The sequence below is a fragment of the Oncorhynchus nerka genome, linkage group LG21, assembly GCF_034236695.1.
Source record: "Oncorhynchus nerka isolate Pitt River linkage group LG21, Oner_Uvic_2.0, whole genome shotgun sequence".
NCBI lineage: Eukaryota > Metazoa > Chordata > Actinopteri > Salmoniformes > Salmonidae > Oncorhynchus > Oncorhynchus nerka.
In genome coordinates this window covers 21,683,075-21,706,974 of record NC_088416.1, presented here as the reverse complement: position 1 = coordinate 21,706,974, position 23,900 = coordinate 21,683,075, and the positions used below count along the sequence as shown (strand labels likewise).

The 23,900-nt window shown below is 45.0% G+C and overlaps 1 protein-coding gene and 3 non-coding genes across 5 annotated transcripts; all 4 read right to left on the bottom strand.

The window, feature by feature from the left end:
- Positions 1–1,278: 1,278 nt before the first annotated feature.
- LOC115110197 (importin subunit beta-1) lies at positions 1,279–20,996 on the bottom strand. 2 transcript variants are annotated; one of them, XM_029635640.2, is made up of 22 exons: positions 20,659–20,996; positions 19,538–19,596; positions 16,259–16,441; positions 15,875–16,075; positions 15,486–15,638; positions 15,142–15,210; positions 14,941–15,030; positions 14,513–14,623; positions 13,996–14,097; positions 12,280–12,504; positions 9,382–9,573; positions 8,748–8,878; positions 8,095–8,242; positions 7,803–7,874; positions 7,236–7,380; positions 6,257–6,339; positions 5,813–5,920; positions 5,366–5,509; positions 4,890–4,995; positions 4,288–4,402; positions 3,658–3,819; positions 1,279–3,262 (listed from the first exon to the last, which is right to left on the bottom strand). In XM_029635640.2, coding segments are annotated over exons 1-22 (2,640 nt in total). In that variant the 5' UTR covers positions 20,699–20,996; the 3' UTR covers positions 1,279–3,261. The 2 variants fall into 2 exon arrangements, with proteins under 2 accessions (XP_029491500.1, XP_029491501.1); XM_029635641.2 differs by having other exon boundaries at positions 15,151–15,210.
- On the bottom strand, positions 4,586–4,727 carry LOC115110948 (small nucleolar RNA SNORA79). Its single transcript, XR_003860708.1, has one exon. It is a non-coding gene; the product is annotated as a small nucleolar RNA SNORA79 (small nucleolar RNA).
- On the bottom strand, positions 5,165–5,308 carry LOC115110949 (small nucleolar RNA SNORA79). Its single transcript, XR_003860709.1, has one exon. It is a non-coding gene; the product is annotated as a small nucleolar RNA SNORA79 (small nucleolar RNA).
- LOC115110947 (small nucleolar RNA SNORA79) lies at positions 6,032–6,175 on the bottom strand. Its single transcript, XR_003860707.1, has one exon. It is a non-coding gene; the product is annotated as a small nucleolar RNA SNORA79 (small nucleolar RNA).
- Positions 20,997–23,900: the final 2,904 nt, after the last annotated feature.

The following is a 23,900-nucleotide window of genomic DNA, read 5'->3' as shown; positions in this document are numbered from 1 at the left end:
AGGTTTTTTTGGGGTGGCGGTCAATAAGTATCGAATTTGGTCAACCGAAAATGTAATGGCTTATTTGCCACGTGAGGCTTATTTGTTCGAATATACGTTTTTTAATGCTTCGGTTGTTAACGAGCGTAATGATATAAGTAGGACACGTTACATCCCGGCAACTTTGAGAGAAAACTTTATATATTGAGTTGTGCCTGTTGTTCACACGCGTATCTGCCCTCTCATTGGCTAGAATGGTCCCACCTGAGTTTGCCTCCCCTGCCTTTCATTTTTGAGGGCATTCCTTTTCATTTTTCGAGCGGCCACTTGAGTAATCTGGTCAATATAATAGATCATGTGTCTCTGCCGATGCCCTGAACGCTTCCTGAAGTAGAAAGGACCCCAAAAGCCCCTAGATTCTGGTTCAGTCACACATACACCCCACTCTCCTCCTCGCTCTCTTCTACTTCCGTAAAACGCTTGCCTGCTCGCTCTCTCTCATTTGGAACAAAGCACTACTTCAAGATGAAATTTTAAATTTCATAATTTTTTTACTTCGTGTCTGCTCTTTGTGATCGTGGTCCTCGAGCCTTTTAGGTGACTGTGTACAACGTCATCAGTTGCTGCTCTGCTCATTCCAGATATCATCCCACTCTTCACGATCAAGTATAAATTAACCACCCGGTTTCTAATTTCACTACGTGCTATTTTAGATGCATTGTATCTCTCTTAGCAAATGTAGCCTTCACAATGAGCCAAGTTTTGCATTTCACCCATTTATAAAGACTCACATTTCTGTCCAAATCAGCATGGCAGGTGTATGAGACAGCACTGTACCATTTCAACTTTTAAATTGAGTTGTGGGGAAATAAAACCAACACTTGCAGTTCAGTCAGCTGGGCACTAGCGGTGACCAGACACCTGACAATATATTGTATTTGGTAGTTGACAGTGTACTGCACTTCCATGTTTCTTCCCCATTATCCGTAGGATTGGACATCAGGTAATAACACACATGTGGTTTGGGTCAACTTTTAAAATAACTATTCCAAATTCTGCTCAGATCAAATGTACTTCGTCTATGTTCCCTGTTCAGAAGTAGTGCACCATAATGGTGAATAAAAATGCCAAAATTGATCAACAGGTCACGTTAATGTCTGGAGGGACAAGAGTAATGTTTAGCTGACTTTCCTTTTAAGCAAGATAGAATAATGATCTACACACACTCAATGCAAGGGTATAAGGGTCAGCAGACACAAGTGACAGCCATTTACAGAAGAACATTGAAAGGTTACAGTGTTAAGTACAATATAGATTTTTATTAGTTTACTAGGTTGGAAATTAAGAAAAGAAAAAAAAGCAGGTTGTCATAATGTTCACAATTCTATATTCATGTTGCAATTCTTAATATCATTTCAACACATGACATGGTGTAAATAGCCAAGCCCATGAGGACAATGTTACACAATCCAAAGTGGTGTGAGGACCAAAGTCACCGCAAAAAAATGTCCAATCTCAAATCAAATGGAAAACGCCTCATATCCAACAAGTATGCATTGGAGAACGTAAACAGTACAAAACAGTGATGACAAGTTAAATTGAACCCGATTGATTATGCCAATATAGACAGATACATTTTCTGGAAGTTTCTGGGGGGGATCTCGACCAACCTAGCGTTGCCATGGACACCAAAGTCATCACAGTGCATTACAAACAGTTGCAAGAAACAAAAGAAAATACAGACCAAAGTACCAGAACTGCTTGGGGAATGTTTGATATCATTTTATTGTTTCTTTTCATAGCAATGGAAAAATATAACCTTGTACAAACGTAGTCGATTCTCATTTTAACAGCTTGGTGAGTGACCCTTTTCCAACTAAGTGCAGCGAGAAACCAACAAATGGGAACTGAAACGAGCCCAATTCACTCGTTCATCATGTAGTTCAATAGATTTCTTTCTGAACTGCATGCTTTAGGCAAGTGTGTTTGCTTGTTGTATTTTACCCTATGACGAGTAGTCTAAATTTGGCACTCGTTTTCTACTCCTTGCTCATCTTAACACTAAGAAGATAGTGTTACATGTCAAATGTAGTTATTTTGGAAGTGTTCCCCTAGCCTTGATTGATCCTGATGCACTCAACGCATAAATCCTCACCAATTCTTGTTAACGGGGCTGGCAAGAAAGGGTCTGTTTATCTAGAAGCCCACACTGAAGATGAAGAGAAACTACTGATGCCATTAAAAAAAAGGAAAAATTGAACCGGTGAACATTTGTCAGTGATTCTCTTGCAGGAAATAAACACCTTCTTGCCAATTCACTCAAGTGCTGCCAATAAGTAATCTACCGGGCCCCCACTGCCCTCTCCCAAACAGCATCAGAAATATATCTTGAATTTGCGTCAAGCTTTATTATTTATTTGAAATAACCAGGGGGGGGGGGTGTAGGAGACAGTGAATACCCTCCCTCACAGACACACACTTCATCATCCAGGCTGGTCAGCTAGCTCCACCCCTGCATCGCTGTGGGGGCTCCTTGCAGGGGCAGGCTGGGGGATATCAGAGAGGCTAGAAGTAGGAGACGAGGGGGGTGGAGACCGCCTGCTCGTCCCCCTCGTTTCATCTTCCTTCAACTCCAGCAGTGATCCTTTAGGCGCATTTCTAACACCCCAAAAGTTTTTATTTTTCGGATTCCGGTTCAGTTCACGTTTGCGTAAAATTGACCAAGTCCACAACCATATGGTGCTGGAAGGAAACCCCCCAAAAATGACAAGGGAAAAAGTAAATCTTCCACAGATCGGTCAAAGAGCAAAATAGTCGCGTTCTTTCGTATCATGTTTTGTTTGTATTTTCCCTCAAAAGAAACCACATTTTGGCAGTTTTATTTCTCTGCTCTGGTGATCCTGTTGTAGACTAATATTAGTTTTTTTTTCAGAAGAGTTCTAGAACTAGCCGGCTACAGCGATCCACGTTTTTGTGTGGAGTCCTTGTCAAGTCAGAATCAGTCCACAGGTGGCCGAAGAAGAAGGTGGCAGGGGGACTAAGGAAGTGGTGGTGGGGGTTCAGGGGTGGGGCGCTGCTGGTCTGCCGGCAACTGCTGGAATTGTACTCAGAAGGTGGTGTGACGTCGATCCTCGCTCACTCTCGCTCTCACTCACACATTCTCAGACACTCATCTCAGCGCACGCTTCACTTCTGCTTTAACTCGGACACGACGCAAAAGACAGAAGAAACTCCAGTGGGGCGTTTTCATTGTTGTCCATCTTATCCCCAACCAGCATGAAATCTGTAGAGGAGGAAAAGAGGAAGAAAAGCTTATTAGCTGAAGGAGCCAAAGTCCTGTGTTCACGTGCTCCATGCACATAGTGATCTCTCTCATTAGGCTGCTCCAGTGAAATTCTGGTGACTTTATAGATATCAGAATTGGTCACCAAGTTACACACTCTATACATGCGCTTTCATGAAATCACTAAAGGTTACAATTTCACACCATCTCCATAATGAAAAATAAATAAATGGACAAGACTCGCACTTCCTGAATAAGTATATCCCAACGCAACATTAACTTTCAAACTGTACTTTTTTTTTTAATCCCTTAGCTATTCCCTTGCTGTTTTGTGACGCCCTAAAGGTGCTGTAGGGGTGACTGTCAGTCAGTAGGGCATTAGGACAATAACTCACCAGGCCTGGCTCTTGAGCTTGCGCAGCTCCTTGGTGGCCCAGGTGGCCAGCGTCTTGGTCTTGGTGGTCTTGGACCTCCGGCCCTCCGTCAGCAGGTCGTTGATGAGGGGCCGCAGCTCCACCAGCTTCATCACGTCCTTCCCAAAGGCCGTGCACAGGTCTCTGAGGAGAGGAAAGAGGGAGAGTCGGACCACATGCAGCACATTTTACGTCACAGGGGAGGGAAAGGGTTAAACTAAGCACGTCGGGCAGGAACATTACTATTTACATACTGCAAAGGGAAGCGGAGGAAACCGTTTTACATTGATCAAGTCGCTGGAAACACTTCGATCTAGAGGCCTGCTACCTCAAACAACTCCTTTTCAAGTCTCTTACTGACCGGGTCTGTGCAGGTTTAAGATAAACGCCATTAAAACATCAGGGTTTTGAGTACAAGATCTCACAGAATTTTTTAATCAGAATTCATCATGAAGTAACTTTCATGCCTTGAGATCACCTGCCCTCCTCCGCGCATCTTAGCCCAAGCTGCCATTAACATTTTTATGCTATGTCGTACCAAAAGCATCTTCAGTATTATTGTGATCCACAAAGCAAGCGTCACTACCACTGAGATAATCCTAGTTGCCTTACCCTATAAGTCCGGCGGCGTTTGCCACCACGCCATCAGAGTGGTCCTCGTCTTCAGCGATGTGATGGATGAAGGACAGGATGAACTCCACTCTGGGCTGCACCAGCATCACGTCAGCTACAGGTAGGACAGAACGATGCAAGGAAGACAATGTTCAGCGCAAACATGAGAATTAAGACAGGTGACAGATGACCAAGTCACTCAAAATTGCCATAATTCAGACAAAGAGGTGATTAAGGATGTGTGTAAGGAAAAGTGGCATTTGCTGATTTTCAGACTTTTCAGTGTGCCACCATGTGCACGTGTGGGGTCCCGCAAAGTCCAGTGTAGACAATGGCAGCCCTGCTACCTCATGAACACTGGGTGAAATAGACCGTGTTACTCTGTGACCACCTAAAATCCCAGCTGCCACAGCTCAGAGCAGCGAGAGGAACAGGCGTCAGTGGAAGGACTCCTCAGTCTCTACTGTAAACACTAGTGCAGTGAAATCGTACATTTGGCATCTCAAGACACAATATCAATACCATAGTCGCACAAAACACCAAAATACTAGATCCACAAAATGTGTCGATTAGTTATGCCAGTGGGACGATGGCGGACTCACGGTGCACGTTCTCCTGGTCCCCCTTCAGGCCCTGGATGATGCCAGTGTAGGCCTCCAGACAGCCCTCCCGCAGCTCGTTCAGATAGTCCACCATGTCATAGTCCGTCTGCCAGGGGGGGACCAAAACACAGCATGTTAGCAGAATAGAGGACAGAACGCGCCGAGGAGCGCAACTGTCATTGTAATCTATTGACCACTATAATACTAATATCTCTAACAAACTCCGGAAGAGGCATGCTTAACAAGGTTCTACAAAAAAAATTCTCAGGGAAGAAACTTGTGGGGTCCCGCAAAGTCCAGTGTAGACAATGGCAGCCCTGCTACCTCATGAACACTGGGTGAAATAGACCCTGCGTTACTCTGTGACCACCCAAAATCCCAGCTGCCACAGCTCAGAGCAGCGAGAGGAACAGGCGTCAGGGTCAAATGAAACAGGGGGATGCCAATGTGGTACAGCGCGTGTCCATCTGTTCTACCTTGTCGACTTGTGCCTGTGATGCCTGCTGCAGGGTGTCCAGGACGATCTCCAGGTACTTCTTGAACTCTCCTCCGATGGCCAGGGCAATGTCTCCGAACGCTGACAGGATCTGGGGCTTCACCGACCGGTGCACATTCTCATTCTGCAGGGGCAACACACACACGCCCTTAGTCAGTACAAGTGAAAAACGTTATGAATATCTACAAGACTTAACCTAACCCATATGAACAAAGACAGCTGGAATTATATCCCCTTTTCTTCCCGATAATTTTTTGTTGCTGTGTCTACGGTCAGCTTGACACTAAGACATTTACACGCTTCCACAAAGTAACCGATCAATAAAACGGAGGCTGTAAATCTACAATAAAAAAAGACTCAAAATGTCCTGGGTCCTGCACATTCCAGTATTACCAACACAGCTGGCAGAAACTAAAGTGCAACTCACCCCCAGGTTCTCCAGCAGGAGCTGCATGATCTCGTCGCAGTAAGGCAGGATGTTGGACATTAGGGCTCGGCACAGGTCACATACCAGGCCCACCGCGGCCAGACACACCTGACGAGGGAGGGAGGGAGGGCGAGCGGGGTAGCTAGGTGAAATAATTGAGTGTCGACTCTCACGGCAAGCATTACTAGAAGGTACTTCGCTACTAAGTCAGTGCATTTCAAGTGTGGGGTCCCGCAAAGTCCAGTGTAGACAATGGCAGCCCTGCTACCTCATGAACACTGGGTGAAATAGACCCTGCGTTACTCTGTGACCACCCAAAATCCCAGCTGCCACAGCTCAGAGCAGCGAGAGGAACAGGCGTCAGTGGAAGGGAGAAATCTTGTTTGTTTTTTTACTTTAAGAGATTAATAGGAATATAATCTGAAAAAAAAACATAGAACCCACTTGATATTCTGCATAATTCTTCAGTCCAATTCCCAGGAAGGGTTTAAAGGCATCCATGTATTTCTGAAAGTCAGCGCCCAAAACTGAGGAAACAGAAGACATTACAGAACATTGAGTATGGTTACATGCACACAATTATTGTGAATAGTCTAAATTAATATGACAATTCGATTTAAATGTTTACATGCATTGCAAAATTAACGATTTCCCTAATAATTTTGTTTATATGGACATATCTAAAAATCAGGCACTTTGATAAATGCAGAAATTCTTCAATCAAAATAAACGTTACCATAGCGACCATGCCATTTTTGGGAAGCCTATTTGATTCTGAGTTCGGACATATAAAAAGTTTGTATGTGAAAACTATTTATAAGATTCATATACTTGCAGTTTGGTCCTAACTCACTTTACTCGTGCAAAAGATGGAGGCTATAGTTGCTGGTGCTAGCACACGCACCGATCGAAAACGCCACTGGAACACCGATTAAGCCGCTTATATACATCCTAATCTTTCCAAAGATACCTGGTTTTCAGAGCTGTTTTAATTGGCTTATGTTTACTTTGATTGTGACCTTACAGCGATTAAGATCAGTTAGAGTAACGCGATTACATGACTAATGCCACACTCTGCCCACTGCCATAACACCATTTTTTTTAGTGTGCTTGTAAAAATGCTCAGTGAGGCATGTGACACTGGACATGCAACACACCATTTACATACTGCTAGAAGACTGGAAATCAGATTCACATTGACCAAGCGGCTAGAAACAGGTCTCAGATAAATCCTATTAAAACATCAGGGTTTTCAGAGTTTTGAGTACAAGATTTCTCATCACAGACCAGATACGAGGTTTAACTGCTTAGATTCACATAAACATAATTCATCCTACTAAAGTGTGCGTAGAAAACCCTGTGTGTGTGTGACCATCTAAATGTTTTTTTACCCATCCACCAGTGTGAGTTTTAAATGGCTCACCTTCCACCAAGGTTGAGACGGCCATGAGCGCATCCTCCTGTACGCCCCCGGAGCCGGCAGTGTTCTGGAACATTCTGAGCAGGGAGGCCATCACCACGTCTGAGATCTGCAACGCGTCCTGGTGCTGCACCTTCCTCAGCACATTCTACAGAGAAGTGGGGAGGGAAAGGGTTAACCTAACATAGCACAGGCTAACTTGAAAGTCGTTTAGCTACTGTGAGAAGTGGGAAAGAGGAGAACTCCAACCCAGAAGTTGTTTCCTTGCTGGGTGTCCGTCTACGGTACCTTTCCTCATAAAGCCTTCTCCTTTCCTAGTACATTTTAGATCATGTCTGTGCAGGTCTCAGATTCTTCCTAGTGTCATCAGGGTTTTCCGTACACGATCTCTCATCACAGATCAGACAAGTACTAAAAATGTATATGGCTTTTGTCTTTTTTTCTTAGGCTTTAAAATACTCAGACAGCTAAATATATTCATGGAACCCCCTAGGTATTCTTCTTCTACCTCTAGTTCGGGGAGGTTGAAATAGTTTGAGGGTCAAACTGAATGAAGTCAGCTCGTCTCACCTGCAGGGTGGCACACAGTAGAGACTGGAGGTCGTTGAACTGAATTCTGTCCGACGTGCTCTGGATGTGAGACTGAGGCGAGAGAGAGCGCACATGAAATCAACAGTTCCTTCAATGGGAGTTTATTCAATGCAGAAAAGAATCCAAGCAAAATGTCTAATAGTTTAGAGTAGGTCTCAGATAAATCCTTAAGTAAACATCAGAGCTCTTCAGAGTAGTGAGTACATGATTTCTCATCACAGACCAAAAAGGTTAACCCCACCAATCCACCGCTCTCTCTGTTGGGACCCACCTCCATCTGCAGGACCTGCTGCAGGCGTTCCATGATGACCAGGGTGGTCTTCTGCACGGCTGGGTAGCAGTCCTTGGCGCTGTTCTTCACAATCTCCATCAGGGCCTCGTAGGCCGCGCTACGCAGGTTGTTCTGGTGACCGTCCGGCCTGGTGGACACAGGGAAAACATAACTTACAATCATTACTATGCATCAGGAAATCAAATTACTTGCATTTTATATTATACAGAAATGTGTGCAATTCTTAGCAAAAAATTTGGTGCATTTAAATACATAAACCTGATCGATCTATGACAGCGAGACTGGATAAGAGACTCACAGCCTTCAAAAGGGTATATACAGCTAAGGGCTTCAAAGGATTTCCTGAGGAAGTAGATTTTAACGCCATTCTACATCTCCAAATGCATTTTTGTCATTGAAGGCCTCAGATATTGTGGTAGGGGTTATCCATCACATGTTCAGCGTGGTGCATGATTTCTCATCACAGACCAGAGAGTTAGTCTCCAGCTAACTTCAGAAATCCTCCAGACAAAATGTCTCGTTTGACTAGCAAAGTTGAGGTTTCTAAACCTCTACAGTCCTGACAACAGAAGGCGACATTCCATCCCCATGTCCTGCTTACCAGTCAACCGTTTCTGGACAGTCCTGCCTACCTGTCTGTGGTTTCTAATAGTTTCTGGACGATGAGCTCGAAGGAGGAGGAGAGGCAGTACGTGGCAGGCTCCTCCTGGTCCTCCGCTGCATCTGTGGCTTCGTACGCGGCTTCCGCCAGGCTGGAGAAGGCCTGAGGGACGGAGAGAAAGGGATGGAGGGAGAAGTTACGAGGGCATCCATATGAAAATCATGAATCATTATTTTTGGTCCTTAAAAAAAAAAAAAAAAAAGTCTTTAGCATGTCTCAGATAGTGTGGTTGGGGTTATCCATCACATATTCAGTGTGGTGCATGATCTCCCGTCACAGACCTGACAGGTATCTCTCTCAACTACAGGTACTTTGATGCAACATATTTCACTCGAGTGGGGTGGACAGATCTACGGCATCAATTGTAAATGAGCATGTGGTGTCTTTGTACTATGCAGTATATCGTTGATGCTTGTGGTGATGAAATCCTTATCTGTGGGATTAACAAAGTACTACTGCGGCATGTGTGGTGGAGGCCCACAATGGAAATACGCTGTTTACCGTTTTCCGTGACCCTCAATTTTAAATGCATTGTATCCACGTGTTGAGTTTTAAAAAATTGTCAAATTAATCAAATCAAAAAGCGGCTCTAGCTTGTGTCTCACCCAGCAGACGTTGGATGCGACGCGCGGCTCGGCCCCCAGGCCCTCGATGAGGCACTGCAGAAGAGGGGCCAGGTACACCTCGTTGATGGCCGCCTCCGGCAGCAGCTCACAGATCCTGCCCACTGTCCAGGCCGTGGTGTCCCTCACCACAACGCTGGGGTCCTTCATCAGCTCAATCAGCGTGGGCATTGCCTGGGAAGGGAGAAAGAACAGCATTAACCCCGGTAGTGTCAATGAACGGGGACGACGACACATGAAGTCTCCCCATTTAAGAGCGTTGAGATCCTATGAAAAGCGCTATAGGAATGTAAAAAATAATTTAAATTATTAAGTACCGTTAACCAGGGTTCAAGAGTAAACAGAACGACAGATGGGCAGAGAAAGGAAGGTACTGTTAATATAACAGCAGTGTTTAAGTGTAGCGAGGGAGGGCAGTGGACAAGATTTTACAACAGTAGCGCCTGTCAAATGTGACAAACAGGGAAAGGGGCCACCAGGGATTGTCACTGAGCCTCTACAGAGTAGGGCTGGGAATTGCCAGGGACCTCGCGATACGTTATGTATTACGATTCTAAATGTATTGCGATTCGATAGTGTGATTTTATTGTGATTCGAGATGTTCCAAACATATGTCTGCTGCAGACAGACAAGAGAGCCATGAGAAAAGGAGTTTATCAGTCATGGAAATAAAAATGTGTTGATGACAACAATTTGGCTTCCTGCATAAAAAGATGAATAAGCGGTGCAGGAACAGCGAACTAGCAAAACGATACGAGTCATCAAAAACAATATTCCGACGTGTAACTGTCGATTTAATATATCAGGTCAGTTCTCTTTACATTTGCTACCTAGTGAACGACAGGTTTTTATCTCGGATTATGGACAGTTACACAAGCTTATCACCAGCTCACTCTGAGACAAGCACCCACTTTCAGTTCACAGTTCAATAGGGCCTGGGGGTCAAGGATTTCGCACAGTCTGTATCCCAAATGGCACCCTAGTCCCTACATAACGCGTTACTTGTGTCCTGGTAGAAAACAGTGCACCAGATAGGGAGCCATTTGAGACGCAGCCATACACACAGCCACGAAAGAACATGGTGGTTCGGCCGATACCGCCTCCTCACAGCCTCCCCAGTCCACCCTACTTGTGAATGAACACGTCTGGAAATACCCGATCACCCTGGCAACAATTTAGGGTAGATTGTGGTTCATCTAAAGATTTACTGAAACTTGCAGATAGCTTCATTATTAACCGTAAGGGAGTTTAAAAACACACAGAAAAGACAATGCATTATCTGATGGGCATGCAACACAAGGAAACTGAGAAATGCTTGCAGCCTAGAGATAATGACCTTTACAGCAGATACATTTCTACTTGGCCACAAGCAATTCTCTTCCTTGCTCGACACACCCATCAGACGGTGGATTGTTAGTATGCATGTTAGTCTATGCTGCTGTGAAACTCCACCGAAACTTCCCCTTGGGGGAAAATCGGTGGTATCAGTAAGTAGAGCGTCTGCTAAATGACTTAAATGTTAAATGTTATCATAATGCAGCGGAAGCTGGTGTACTGACCTGCGTGACAAGGGGTTTGAGCTGGTTGGGCCATGCCTTAGCGATGTGCAGTTGGGCGAACGATGCGTTCTTTATAAACAACTCTTTTTACTGACTCGAGACGCGTGATTTGTTTCTCCTGAGTGACCGGGTCATTTTATAGTCTTTCGTTTTGACCTGCTAGTACTGGCCGCAGTGAGTCCTACCTACAGCGGGATCAATACACACTCCTCCGGCTCAGCGGCTCCAGAGACGCACTCCGACCACCAACCATCGGTCATACGCGCACGGGGAAATAGATCATAAGCGTCGAGAAGAAAAATGCATGTTTACAACTGATAATTGATCGCATGGTGCAAGAATGACTGCAATTAATTGATTATTGAATGTCATTGGCGCAGCATTTCTTTAGAACCAGAGCCTCTGCTCAAACATACTCAAACTCTACAATTAATCATTCTGGGGGCTGCAGTTTGAACATGGTGCTCGTCACCCTCACGGGAGACATTTAAGGAGTGCAATTCCACCAAGAGTCGTTCATAATCTCGTCCGGTTGGAGCCACAACCTTACCCCATTTCAAATGAATAAAGAAACAATCATATTCGTGTGCCTAGCAATCAACAAATGTACATGGTTTAAAGCAGTTTCACACGTCTCAATCACAAACGACGGCTCCAATAAGCCCCCTATGGTGAACGAGATGTGAACAAGAGGCTTGTGGAATCATGACTCGAGTTTTCAGTTCGTCGTTCGCCGGCCGGGGGTCCTGCGTACTCGGGGCATTACTGACTCAAATGAACAAAAGGAGCCAAACGAGTCGTTCTTTTGACTGAATGAGTCGACAAGATCCGAGGCGGTCAAAAGAGCCAAACATCCCATCCCTACTATGCCAAGAACTTCCTAACAGATAATCAAAACTCCTCTTCGATCTGATATGTTAGCTGCAGGTTGAGATCATAACATGGTGGTATTCCATTTATGGCATGTCTTCATGTCTAATAAAAATAATGACCTGGCGCACACCCAGAGAAAAGTATTTTGTGCAGAGATGCCGACTAACGAAGAATAAACTAAGATATAGAAATAGTCGCACACTATATATAAAAACGGCCGGTCATTTATGGGTAAACCAACGTTTCGGCATCACTGTGCCTTCTTCAGGGTAATGTCATGAATGCTTGAACCAGGTTATGTAGACAAATACTGCAATTAGTGCAACCAATGACAATAGTGATGGTGTGTCATAATTGTTCATTAGAATGAATTGAGCGAAGCCATTACAAGAATGGCTTACAGCATGTTGAATTTGTCTTCATGTCTACATTTGGTGAAGTTAGTCACCTGAATGACGAGGGGTTTGAGCTGGTTGAGCTCGGGCCCCTCCAGGATGGAGCCGAAGGCCATGACCGAGGCGTCGCGGTAGCGCCAGTCGGGGTGCTTGATGTGCTCCTTGATGAAGGGCAGCACGTGAGGCACCACGTCATCCTCGCAGCACGTGGCCAGCAGCATCAGGCACACGCCCGCCGCCTTGCACGGGTTCCAGTCGTCATCGTCGTCGTTCTCGTCCTGAGGAGGAAGCGAGAGGGGTGAATGAGAGGAGACGTTATTACATCGAGAAAAGGAGGGATAAAAACCAAATGTCTATTGACAGAGGAACAAAGAAGGGGGGTGGAGGGAAGGAGAAGTATGAAAGGAATCTATACTGGACTTGCACATAGGACAGGTGAGAGGAAAAACATTTACACAAAAAGGTGTGCCGGGAGAGATGACTCGATGGTGTAGAAGGGAAGGAGACCCAAAGGAAAAAGCATACATTCACATGAACAGGTACCTATAGCATATCAACAAGGACATTCTACACAAAAGGACACACAATAACAGGACAGACCAAATGTGACACAAATTCAGCTAGACAAGTAGTGTCTCATTAAAGCCCCTAATAGATAAGACTGGGGTGGCACGTACAGAAATCCTCACACCTCCCTGCTAGACTTCACATGGTACACTTGTACTTATTATAGAATGGGTGGTAGCAGTAGAACACAGTCTTCCCGGGGGACAATCAACAATGTTGTATGTGGTATTAGACACAAAATGGTGGCACCTGGATGGGTGAGGAGCCACCCCCCCACCCTTAATACAGGCTCCCCGAGTGGCGCAGCGGTCTAAGGCACTGCATCTCAGTGCTAGGCGCGTCACTACAGACACCTTGGTTCAAATCCAGGCTGTATCACAATCGGACGCGATTGGGAGTCCCATAGGGCGGCGCACAATTGGCCCAGCGTCGTCCGGCTTTGGCCGTGATTGTAAATAGGAATTTGTTCTCAACTGACTTGCCTAGTTAAATAAAGGTTAAATTAAAAATACATGTCTGCAGGTCTCAGATATTGTGGTAGGGGTTATCAATCACATGTTCAGCGTGGTGCATGATTTCTCATCACAGACCAGGTTTTCCTAGGAGGCAGAATCTTAATTTAATCTCAAGATTAAGGATTCTGCCAGCTAGAGGCATTAGTGTTGTACAGAGATTTTAATACAAGGAAATGATTCACCCATATCCTTATCAATCAGTATGTCTCACTCTACAGGATCATTCTAGGTTATAAAGGTATTATGGATGGACGTTTTAGTGTCTCTGGCTGACATTAAATCATGTAGCGTCACCACCGCTGCCCTGCTCTCCAAGGACAAACTGGCTGGGGATGCCTTCACTTCCACGGGCTGGCTTACCCTGTCCGGGTAAGGTTTCCAACACCCTGTGGCTGGCATTTTTCACATGCTTCACATTAATCCAAATCTGTTTGGTCGATTTCTCCCTCCTCCAACCTCATTAACATTGTTTCACTTAGAATTGTGTGTGGGCTGTGCTAGCCAGGCTGGGCTGTGAACGGCAAGGAATCTTGCCTTGTGGTAAACACTAAAAAACGGCAGACTGAAATGTTGTGTGGTGCATACAGACGCTTCACTTGAATTGTGTCCATCAAATCTGTGCCCTAATGTGTAACGGAGAGGATAACGAGGTGTAAAATGACTGCCGCGGGCTCTTCTCTTGGGTACCTGTTTGGTGAGTGTCTGGGTGAGGATGGGCACCAGGTATTGCAAGGCTCCTTTGGCATAGAACTTGCTGGTGTGCTCTGGGGGCCGGCCCTGCTCCGATGCCTGGGGGGAGAGAGAGAGAGAAAGATGTACCAAACTTAGAGGAATATTTGCCTTTTTGTTGTTGTGCAACTCTCCACTGTATGCATTTTGCACCTAAAATAAACACCCTCGAGGTAAGGGATGTCAGCTTAATGGCCGACTAATGGTGTGATAACAAAATAACAAGGTAGGTGTAGGTCTCCGATTTAGTGGTAGGGGTTATCCATCAGGCGTTCAGCATGGAGCATGATTTCTCATCAGACCAGACAGGTGAGCTAGATCGTCACTCAGCAAGCACGGCCAATTGACCCTTTCGGGTGTTATAATATATAAAACGTTTACATTTCCATTAGTGGGCTGTAGTGTTGCCTTGTGTTTAGTTTATCGAGTTAAAACACGTTTGAAAGCACGTGTGTGTGTGTGGGGTGGGGCTCACCTCAGTCGCTTCAATGGCCAAATCCATCTCCTCGTCGCACACGTTCGACCAGAACTCGATTCCTTGTAAGGCAACTTCATCAATGTCACTTTTCATGGCTTCTATTGTGATCTGTTCGGGGGAGGACAGAGACCGGGGGGGGTCAGGATGTTCATTTTAAAGGAGCGTCCTTGATATGGACTACTGGCCTTGGTGTCCGTGCAGGTCTCAGATATTGTCGTAAGAGTTACACATCAGGCATTTACAGCGTTGTGCATTATCTCTCTAGACCAGACAAGTGGTCAACAAGCAACGCTATAATATCAGTAACTGATAAGGTCCATCAAGACCTTGTTTGGAGTTCTCTGCCTTAAGTTCTTCAGAAAGAAATAGAAGCACATCGAAAGACCACAGACCAAGACCCAAGTTGCTGCATGGGGGTTGCTTACCGCAAACAGTGCCGGACCCATGTACGTTTCCATGTACTGATAATACAAAGACATTATCTTCACCAAGTTCTGTAAGGCAGCCACTCGTACCTTTGGGAGACAGACATTGCATTTCACCAACATTGGTTAACAATATGATTATTGGCTGAACGCATGAATAAATGTGCCAAAAAAGGTTTTAAATAGAAAAGAGAAACTCACGATACTCACTCTGGTGTCTGGGCACTGTGTGGCCTCGCAGACGACCTGCATGATAAAGTGCCTCTCCGTCTGGAAAACACAGACCCATTCACTGTCATGACAAGCCCATAGACAAAGCATTCAAAACCCAACCATGTGTGCAGGTCTCAGATATTGTGGTAGGGGTTATCCATCACACATTCAGCGTGGTGCATGATTTCTCATCACAGACCAGATAGTTAAGTCTAAACAAGCTCAGATTTGTCCATTTCATCTTTCCATTTTTGGGGTCACAGCAGGCGACAAAGGAGGAACTTAAACACTAACATAGTGGGACACAGGCAGGGCGGGGGACACAAACACACCTCTTTGTCGAAGTTGGCTTTGGTGAACTCCAGTGAGTTGAGCAGCGCGTTGGTGGCAGCCAGCTTGACGTTGTTGCTGGGCTCCTCCTTCCTCATGCCCTGGATGATGGCTGTCAGGATCTGGTTGGCGTTGTCCTGCAGCTGCTCAGGGTCCTACAGTACAGGGGAGGAGAGAAGACAGGTGTTCATGGAAGTTACATCTGCTCTGCAGCGAAACATGCTTTGGAAAACAAAAAACAATTTAGCCTAGGTTCGATTTTGGAATCTTGTATTTGTGAAATTGTTATTGAGGACACAATGTCACAAAGTTCCATATTACAGTAGATAGATTGAGGTTATAAACACTGTATCCTCATGTGAGCAAATGTGTGTGTGCCAGGGGCACTCACTATGTCCTGGCAGATGTATCCAATGGCCTCCAGGGTGGACTCCTTCATGTGCTCAGTGCTGCTGGGGTCCGTCACGTTGGCCACCAGCTGGGGAATGAGCTCGGGCCACTGGGTGACGGGGATCTCTGCGCAGGCGATGCCAGCCACACACTGGGAGGCCGAGCTGGGCCGGTAAGTCTCCGTGCCCAGGGTCTGCAGAACCTGGAGGGGAGTGAAAAGGGGGGGGGGGGGTTAGAGGTGAATCAACTGGTGCATTTGGCTGAATGAAGCCAAGTGGGGCGGAGAACATTGGTATTGTTTTGGGGGGACCACATGAAAGCCAACTGAAGCTAGAAAGTATAAATAAATCTGCACTTAAGAGGTAGAAGAAGAGTTTCTCCTTACAAAGTTCTTGATCTCCCTCCGGGCGTTGGCGTCGATGGCAAGCCATCTCTGCTGGTAGCGTGTCTTCACGTCCGGGTCTTTGGAGGTGAGTGAGTTCTTCACCTGCAGCCCTGCGGCCACGCGAGCCACCTGGGTATTGCCAGGGTTGGCGAGCACCTTGGAGAGCTCCACCAGGAACGTGGGCTGGAGAAAGGGTGGGGAGAGTTTTTAAAATGTATTTTTTTACACAATCAGGCCATAAGATGGTAGTAGTTTAGTAAAACACAAGTAAGATTTTTTTCTCATCACCACAGTCCTTCAGTCCCAGGCATGAGTAAGATTTCACTGCAGTGATTCTGAACAGCGTTCAACAGTTACATTCAGCAACTGAAGGATGTGGGAGGCTAGTAATCAATCAACAGACATGACAGAGCAGGTTTGTATGCAACAGCAAAACAATTTGGACACTAAATTCCATTCATGCTGCAGTCAGTGAGTAGCAGCAGCAGGCACCACAATCTCTTTTGATCCATGTGTGGTTGTTTTAAATCAGATCTGTAATGCGTTTGTGTAACCAAAACAACAAACTGCTAAATTCATTCAGGTCCTGGTAAGTTGTTAAGGTTTCTATTTTACATATACATTGCCTTTGGAAAGTATTCAGACCACTTGACTTATTCCACATTTTCTTACATTACAGCCTTATTCTAAAATGGATTAAATAAAAAGATATCCTTAGCAATACCCCATAATGACAAACCAAAAACAGGTTAACTTTTTTTGCAAATTTAAAAAATAATCAGAAACAACTTATGTACATAAGTATTCAGACCCTTTGCTACAAGACTTGAAATTTAGCTCAGGTGCATCCTGTTTCCATTGATCATCCTTGAGATGTCTACAACTTCATTGGAGTCCACCTGTGGTAAATTCAATTGTTTGGACATGATTTGGAAAGGCACACACCTGTCTATATAGGGTCCCAAAGTTGACAGTGCATGTCAGTCCAAAAACCAAGCCATGAGGTCGAAGGAATTGTCCATAGAGCTCTGAGACAGGATTGTGTCGAGGCACAGATCTGGGGAAGTGTACCATAAAATGTTGGCAGCATTGACAGTCCCCAAGAACACAATGGCCTCCATCAATCTTAAAATGTAAGAAGTTTGGAACAACGAAGACTCTTCCTAGAGCTGGCCGCCCAGCTAAACCGAGCAATCGCGGGAGAAGGGCCTTGGTCAGGGAGGTGACAAAGAACCCGATGGTCACTCTGACAAGCTCTAGAGTTCCTCTGTGTAGATGGGAGAACCTTCCAGAAGGACAATCATCTCTGCAGCACTCCACCAAGCAGGCCTTTATGGTAGTGACCAGACGGAAGCCACTCCTCAGTCAAAAGGTACATGACAGCCCGCTTGGATTTGCCAAAAGGCACCTAAAGGACTAAGACCATGAGAAACAAGATTCAACTCTTTGGCCTGAATGCCAAGCCTCACATCTGGAGGAAACCGGGCAACATCCCTACAGCGAAGCATGGTGGTGGCAGCATCATGCCGTGGGGATGTTTTTCAGCAGCAGGGACACTACTCAGGATCGAGGGAAAGATGAATGGAGCAGTAGAGAGATAATTGATGGAAACCTGCTCCAGAACACTCAGGAGCTCAGACTGGGGCGAAGGTTCACCTTCCAACAGGACAACCACCATAAGTACACAGCCAAGACAATGCAGGAGTGGCTTTGGGACAAGTCTCTGAATGTCCTTGAGTTGCCCAGCCAGAGCCCAGACTTGAACTTTCCGGAAGTAACTGTATACTCTGCTTTGTGACCAATTTTAGATGTAAGAGTTCATCCGTGACACCTATTCAAGATCATCCCATTAGTGGGGCCTATGAGGCATCAAGTGTCTAGCTTGGAGTCACTATCTAGGCTTTCTGGAGATCAAAAAGTGTATGTACAAATATGTTGATTTGTCCCTTTAGCTGATGGATTAAAAGACAGATAGGGTTTAATCATAATGCAGTCTTTAATGATAATGAAGGACAGGAGGGCACCACAAAAGAAGGCCATTTAGCAACACTTGTACCATGACATCTTCTGACTACTGATTTGGGTCAAACTCCCTTAATAGTTTTTTATCTGCCTAGCCAATTATGTGACTGATCATTAACAGAGCTGCACAGTCCAGCAAACAAGCCATAGACCTTAAAGGTGCCTTGCAGTTAAGAGTGTTGGGCCAGTAACCGAAAGTTTGCTGGTTCGAATCCCTGCGGCGACCAGGTAAAAAAAAATCTACCAATGTGCCATTGAGCAAGGCGCGTAACACTAACTGCTCCTGTATGTCGTTCTGGATGAGAGTGTCCGCTAAATGACTAAAATGTCAAATATATTTATATTATTTTGACTTGAAAAAAGCTACATAAGGACATGTGGACAAATAAAATGGGAGATTACACAATCGATGTTTTGCGTTTGACTACTCTTCAGAATATATAACTTGTATGTAACATGCACAAATGAGCCCTGCACACCTTGCACAAACTAGCTTTTTCTATGGGGATCTGCCACTGCCCAAAATTGTTATCATAGCATAAATGTTTCCTCAAAAGGCAGAGACTAATTTCAAAGCTAAATAGCTCTGCAAAAAATGTAGTTCAATGACAGATGCCTTGATCACGCCTTACTTCCTCTTCTCTAGCCAGCTAGCTACACCCTCTTTTGCTTTCTACTCCAAAAATGCAATGGACATCTGTCAGGGGGGAGGAGTGCTCTTGCTCACTAGTAAAAGCCTATCAGGCAGTTTTCCGGTTAACTATTAGTTACTTGAATAGCATACGGAATCAAATGCAGCTATACAATTACAACATGTTAGCCACATGTGTCCATATCAAAACAGCGTAATCCGCCCTGCTAGTGATCCATCACTATCATTGAACTCGTTGTTCGATCCCGGGGTTATACTGCTCAAGTGAAATTAATCTGAATGAATAAACGTCTTAAAAAATCACTGAAAATGGACATTTGTCGAAATTTTGTTAGTGCTCAAGTGATCATGCCAAGGCACTGGACTCCAACAATGGTGTAGCTGGTGTGCTAGCTAGCTAACGTGGGTTAATGCTAGGTCTCCATTCATTCGCGAAAGCTGAGGTGTGTGACGCTGCTGCCATAATGTTGAGATGGAGAAAGGGCCCAGTTGAAAACGCCGGCAATTCAATTCAATGCGCTCATGCCCTGTGTTTCTGGCGCCAGACCTGAATGTGACCGGAATATATTATCCGTCTGACTGATAAAATGTGTAGTTATACAAACCAAATTCTCAATTGCCGCCTGCTCCAGAAACTTCTGTGCCGCCTCCAGTTCATTTCGATCTGAGGGGGCGAGGGAGAAAATGTGAGCGTTATACAATGTGAATAGCTAGTGCACTTGCTAGTTAGCTACAACATGAAGCAGCAAAGTTATGTTAGCATGCATCTGCAATTCCTACATTGCCCAGCTAGCTAGAACGATTAGCTAGCTAGGCTACCACGATTACCTAGCTAACATTAGCTAGTGTGTCCACCAGTGATCACATTCACCGCTACTGCGATAATTGGGAAATCTACTTGGGAAATTGTGGGTGTACATTTCCTGATGCGAGATTAGTTCGTTAACTAGTGAATTAAATAGGCAATTTATCAACCCTACTAGCTAGATAGGTGACCTATGTCATGCAAACACGTTGGCTACCGGGGATGCTATGCTCACTAGCGGATAGCTACTAGAGGCCAACGATTAAGTTAGCCATCCAGCTAACCAACTCGTATCAAACTATTTAGCTAACGTAGTTCGCTCTACATGTTACATCACCACGGGCAATGCACAAGTGTTTACTTCACTAGCTAGCGTATACCACCTAATAAGGTTTACATGATTGAGCCCAGGCCTTTTCTTAAAGAAAAAAAAATCACATCGGCACAACATGCACATGTTAGATACAGTACTTAGATATTAATCTTTAAAGTTAGCGGGCGTGCAAGGCAGGGCCGATTTAGTTGCACATGAATGGCTAGTTAGCCAAGTTAATTGATAGGTAACTATACGTATCAAACCAGTAAAAATATCCCATCAAAATGACCAACTATCTGGGTGATAACTTTTCCAACGGATAATACATTTTGACAACTGGCAGTTCGGCCAATGCCACCCAGATTAAACTATTAACAGTGCTAAAAGTTAGCATGTTAGCGAATTCACCACAGAAGCCGCATCCGCAGAGTGAGTAGGCCCTAACATTAGCAGCCTAGCTAGCCGAGTGCTAGGCATTTCCTCCTCCCTTTTTCTGATTTAACTTTCACCCGTTATCGTTATCAAATACAGATATGTCAAGTTGCTTGGCCTAAACTCTTCACATGGCAAATGTTAAAGATAAGTATATGGAGCTGTATAATCACCTGGAGAGACAGTTTTTTCGAGGATTGTTATCAGCTCCATTCTGTCCCAACCACTCTACACAGAAGTCGCTAGCTAGTTAGATTGCCGCGCACAACTCAACCCCGGATTATATTTCTTCAGTGTTCAACCAAAGTAACAAGACCGTGGATAAATCAACGAAAGCCGGTGAGAAAAACACACACGCCCAGTATCCCCCAGCCGATTAGTTTACTCTGGATATGGGCTATTTCCAAACGCGGAACCTGGAAAAAAATTGTTTAAGCAGCAATGCCGCTTGTTCATTCTGTGTTGTCGGGAGGGAAAGGGCCTTGCTCGACTCCCGCGGAAGGATATCACGCGCCGCTTCTATGAAAAAAAAACAAAAAAACTCCTCCCTATCTTCCGCGCGAGCGCGTTTTCATGTGCGCACACCTTTTCTGGACATATTCTTATTTTTTTTACCAAAACTTGTTCGCTTGTTCAAATAGGTAAAGTATTAGCCAACTGTTGTATAATTGTTGTAACTTTGCTGTCCTGTACTTAAATCAACCATAATATGATCTGACTTCTCAATAAATTCTAAACCAAATGTGGAGTGGACAAAATGGCTAGTCTAATGTAATGACATTTAACCGTTATTTCAGTTGGGACAACTCATGTATGTATCTAAGTAATCCCCCTATACTTTATGTACTGCCGATAACTTTTAATTTATTTCCAATGAACGTGATGGAAGTAAGCCATGGAAGAGTGTACTAATAATAATAATTGTACAAAGTTCAAATAAATCGTCCCTTAGCCTGCCATCCAGGGCACTTTTTATTTGATCTGTCACAGCTGCTCTCCAGAGCTGGCCAGTCGGTTTGTGCACCTGTACACTAACTGATAGCAGCTACATTTTATGCGACGCCGTTTGGCTCTTTGCGTGTCAAAAAAGATGCACGTCAAATAACACTATTTTACCCGTTAAATACGCTTTTAATTTGACACGTCAAATAACACAGTTATATTATAGAATGTTGTGTGTTCTGAATTTACACGTGCAAGCCAAGCGCCACCACTACTATCAGTAGCACTGTCACAGCTGTACAAAAAAGTCTGCAAACAACTGCCATTAACGAAGTGTTTACAATACCGCTTTGGTAACAAAGCGTTATTTGTTCGACCGCAACTTCTGGGGAAGCTAGCTAACCAGCCTGAAAACAATGACCAGTAGAAACTGTAGTCATTTTCATTATTCTTAGTAATGATTTAGGAATCATTGTAAGTATTATCTAGGTAGCCACTTGTTGTTCGCCTATTAAAATTCAACTTCAGATCATGAAAATAAATAGCTAGCCAGCTACTTAACCCTGTTGCCCATAGCTAACGTTATAAGCAGCTGGCGAGTGATGCTCGACCGGGACCGGGTTGTGAAGCTAGCTACAATAAGGATTAGGCACAATAGGGGAATGTGCGGGTTGTCTTCAAAATAAAAGTACCTATTTGAAAGTGATGCAGAACGTTACAATTGGAATGTGAAGCAGTGAAATGGGGTATCATTCATATTACACAGTACAGCTTTACCCAATGATTGGGGATCAATGAAATGGGGTATCAGTCAACTCAATACCCAATATATTTTTTTCCTAACGTCCTCCTCCGAATTATCAAACTCCTAAACATCCACGCACTTATTTTTTCTCAGGAACAGACACTAATGTTCTCTGGGTGTTGCACTGCGCTAAAGGGTAGAGCTGCCGCTTTCAAGGAGTGAGACTCTAACCCGGAAGCTTATAAGAAATCCCGCTATGCCCTCCGACGAACCATCAAACAGGCAAAGCATCAATACAGGACTAAGATCGAATCGTACTACACCGGCTCCAACGCTCGTTGGATGTGGCAGGGCTTGCAAACTATTACAAACTAAAAAAGGGAAGAACAGCCAAAAGCTGCCCAGTGACACAAGCCTACCAGACGAGCTAAATTACTTCTATGCTCATTTCGAGGCAAGTAACACTGAAACATACATGAGAGCATCAGCTGTTCCGGACGACTGTGTGATCACGCTCTCCGCAGCCTATGTAAGACCTTTAAACAGGTCAACATTCACAAGGCCGCAGGGCCAAACGGATTACCAGGACGTGTGCTCCCAGCATGCACTGACCAACTGGCAATTGTCTCCACTGACATTTTCAACCTCTCCCTGTCTGAGTCTGTAATACCAACATGTTTCAAGCAGACCACCATAGTCCCTGTGCCAAAGAACACTAAGGTAACCTGCCTAAATGACTACTGACCCGTAGCATTCACGTCTATAGCCATAAAGCGCTTTGAAAGGCTGGTCATGGCTCACATCAACACCATTATACCAGGAACCCTAGACCCACTCCAAGTTGCATACCACACCAACAGATCCACAGATGATGCAATCTCTATTGCACTCCACACTGTCCTTTCACACCCGGACAAAAGGAACACCCATGTGAGAATGCTATTCATTGACTACAGCTCAGCATTCAACACCATAGTGCCCTCAAAGCTCATCACTGAGCTAAGAACCTTGGGACTAAACACATCCCTCTGCAACTGGATCCTGGACTTCCTGACAGGCCGCCCCCAGGTGGTAAGGGTAGGTAACACATCCGCCACACTGATCCTCAACACGGGGGCCCCTCAGGGGTGTGTGCTCAGTCCCCTCCTGTACTCCCTGTTCACTCATGACTGCACGACTCCAACACCATCATTACGTTTGCTGATGACAGAACAGTGGTAGGCCTGATCACCGACAAGACAGCCTATAATGAAGTTAGAGACCTGACCGTGTGATGCAAGGACAACCCCCTCTCAACGTGATCAAGACAAAGGAGATGATCGTGGACTACAGGAAAAGGAGGGCTGAGCTCGCCCCCATTCTCATTGACGGGGCTGTGGTGGAGCAGGTTGAGAGCTTCAAGTTCCTTAGCGTCCACATCACCAACAAACTAGAATGGTCCAAACACACCAAGACAGTTATGAAGAGGACACGACAAAAGCTATTTCCCCTCAGGAGACTGAAAAGATTTGGCATGGGTCCTCAGATCCTCAAAAGGTTTTACAGCTGCACCATCAAGAGCATCCTGACGGGTTGCATCACTGCCTGGAATGGCAACTGCTCTGCCTCCGACCACAAGGCACTACAGAGGGTAGTGCGCTTGTACCAGTACATCACTGGGGCCAATTTTCCTGCCATCCAGGACCTCTATACCAGGGGGTGTCAGAGGAAGGCCCTAAAAAATGTCAA

Coding starts and splice junctions, on each gene's coding strand:
- LOC115110197 (XM_029635640.2), bottom strand. CDS start 20,698: ATGGAGCTGATAACAATCCTCGAAAAAACTGTCTCTCCAG. Junction 16,442..19,537: donor AGGCGGCAATTGAGAATTTG/GTTTGTATAACT, acceptor CCCTTTCTCCAG/CCCACGTTCCTGGTGGAGCT. Junction 5,921..6,256: donor AGAATTATGCAGAATATCAA/GTGGGTTCTATG, acceptor CTCCCTCGTCAG/GTGTGTCTGGCCGCGGTGGG.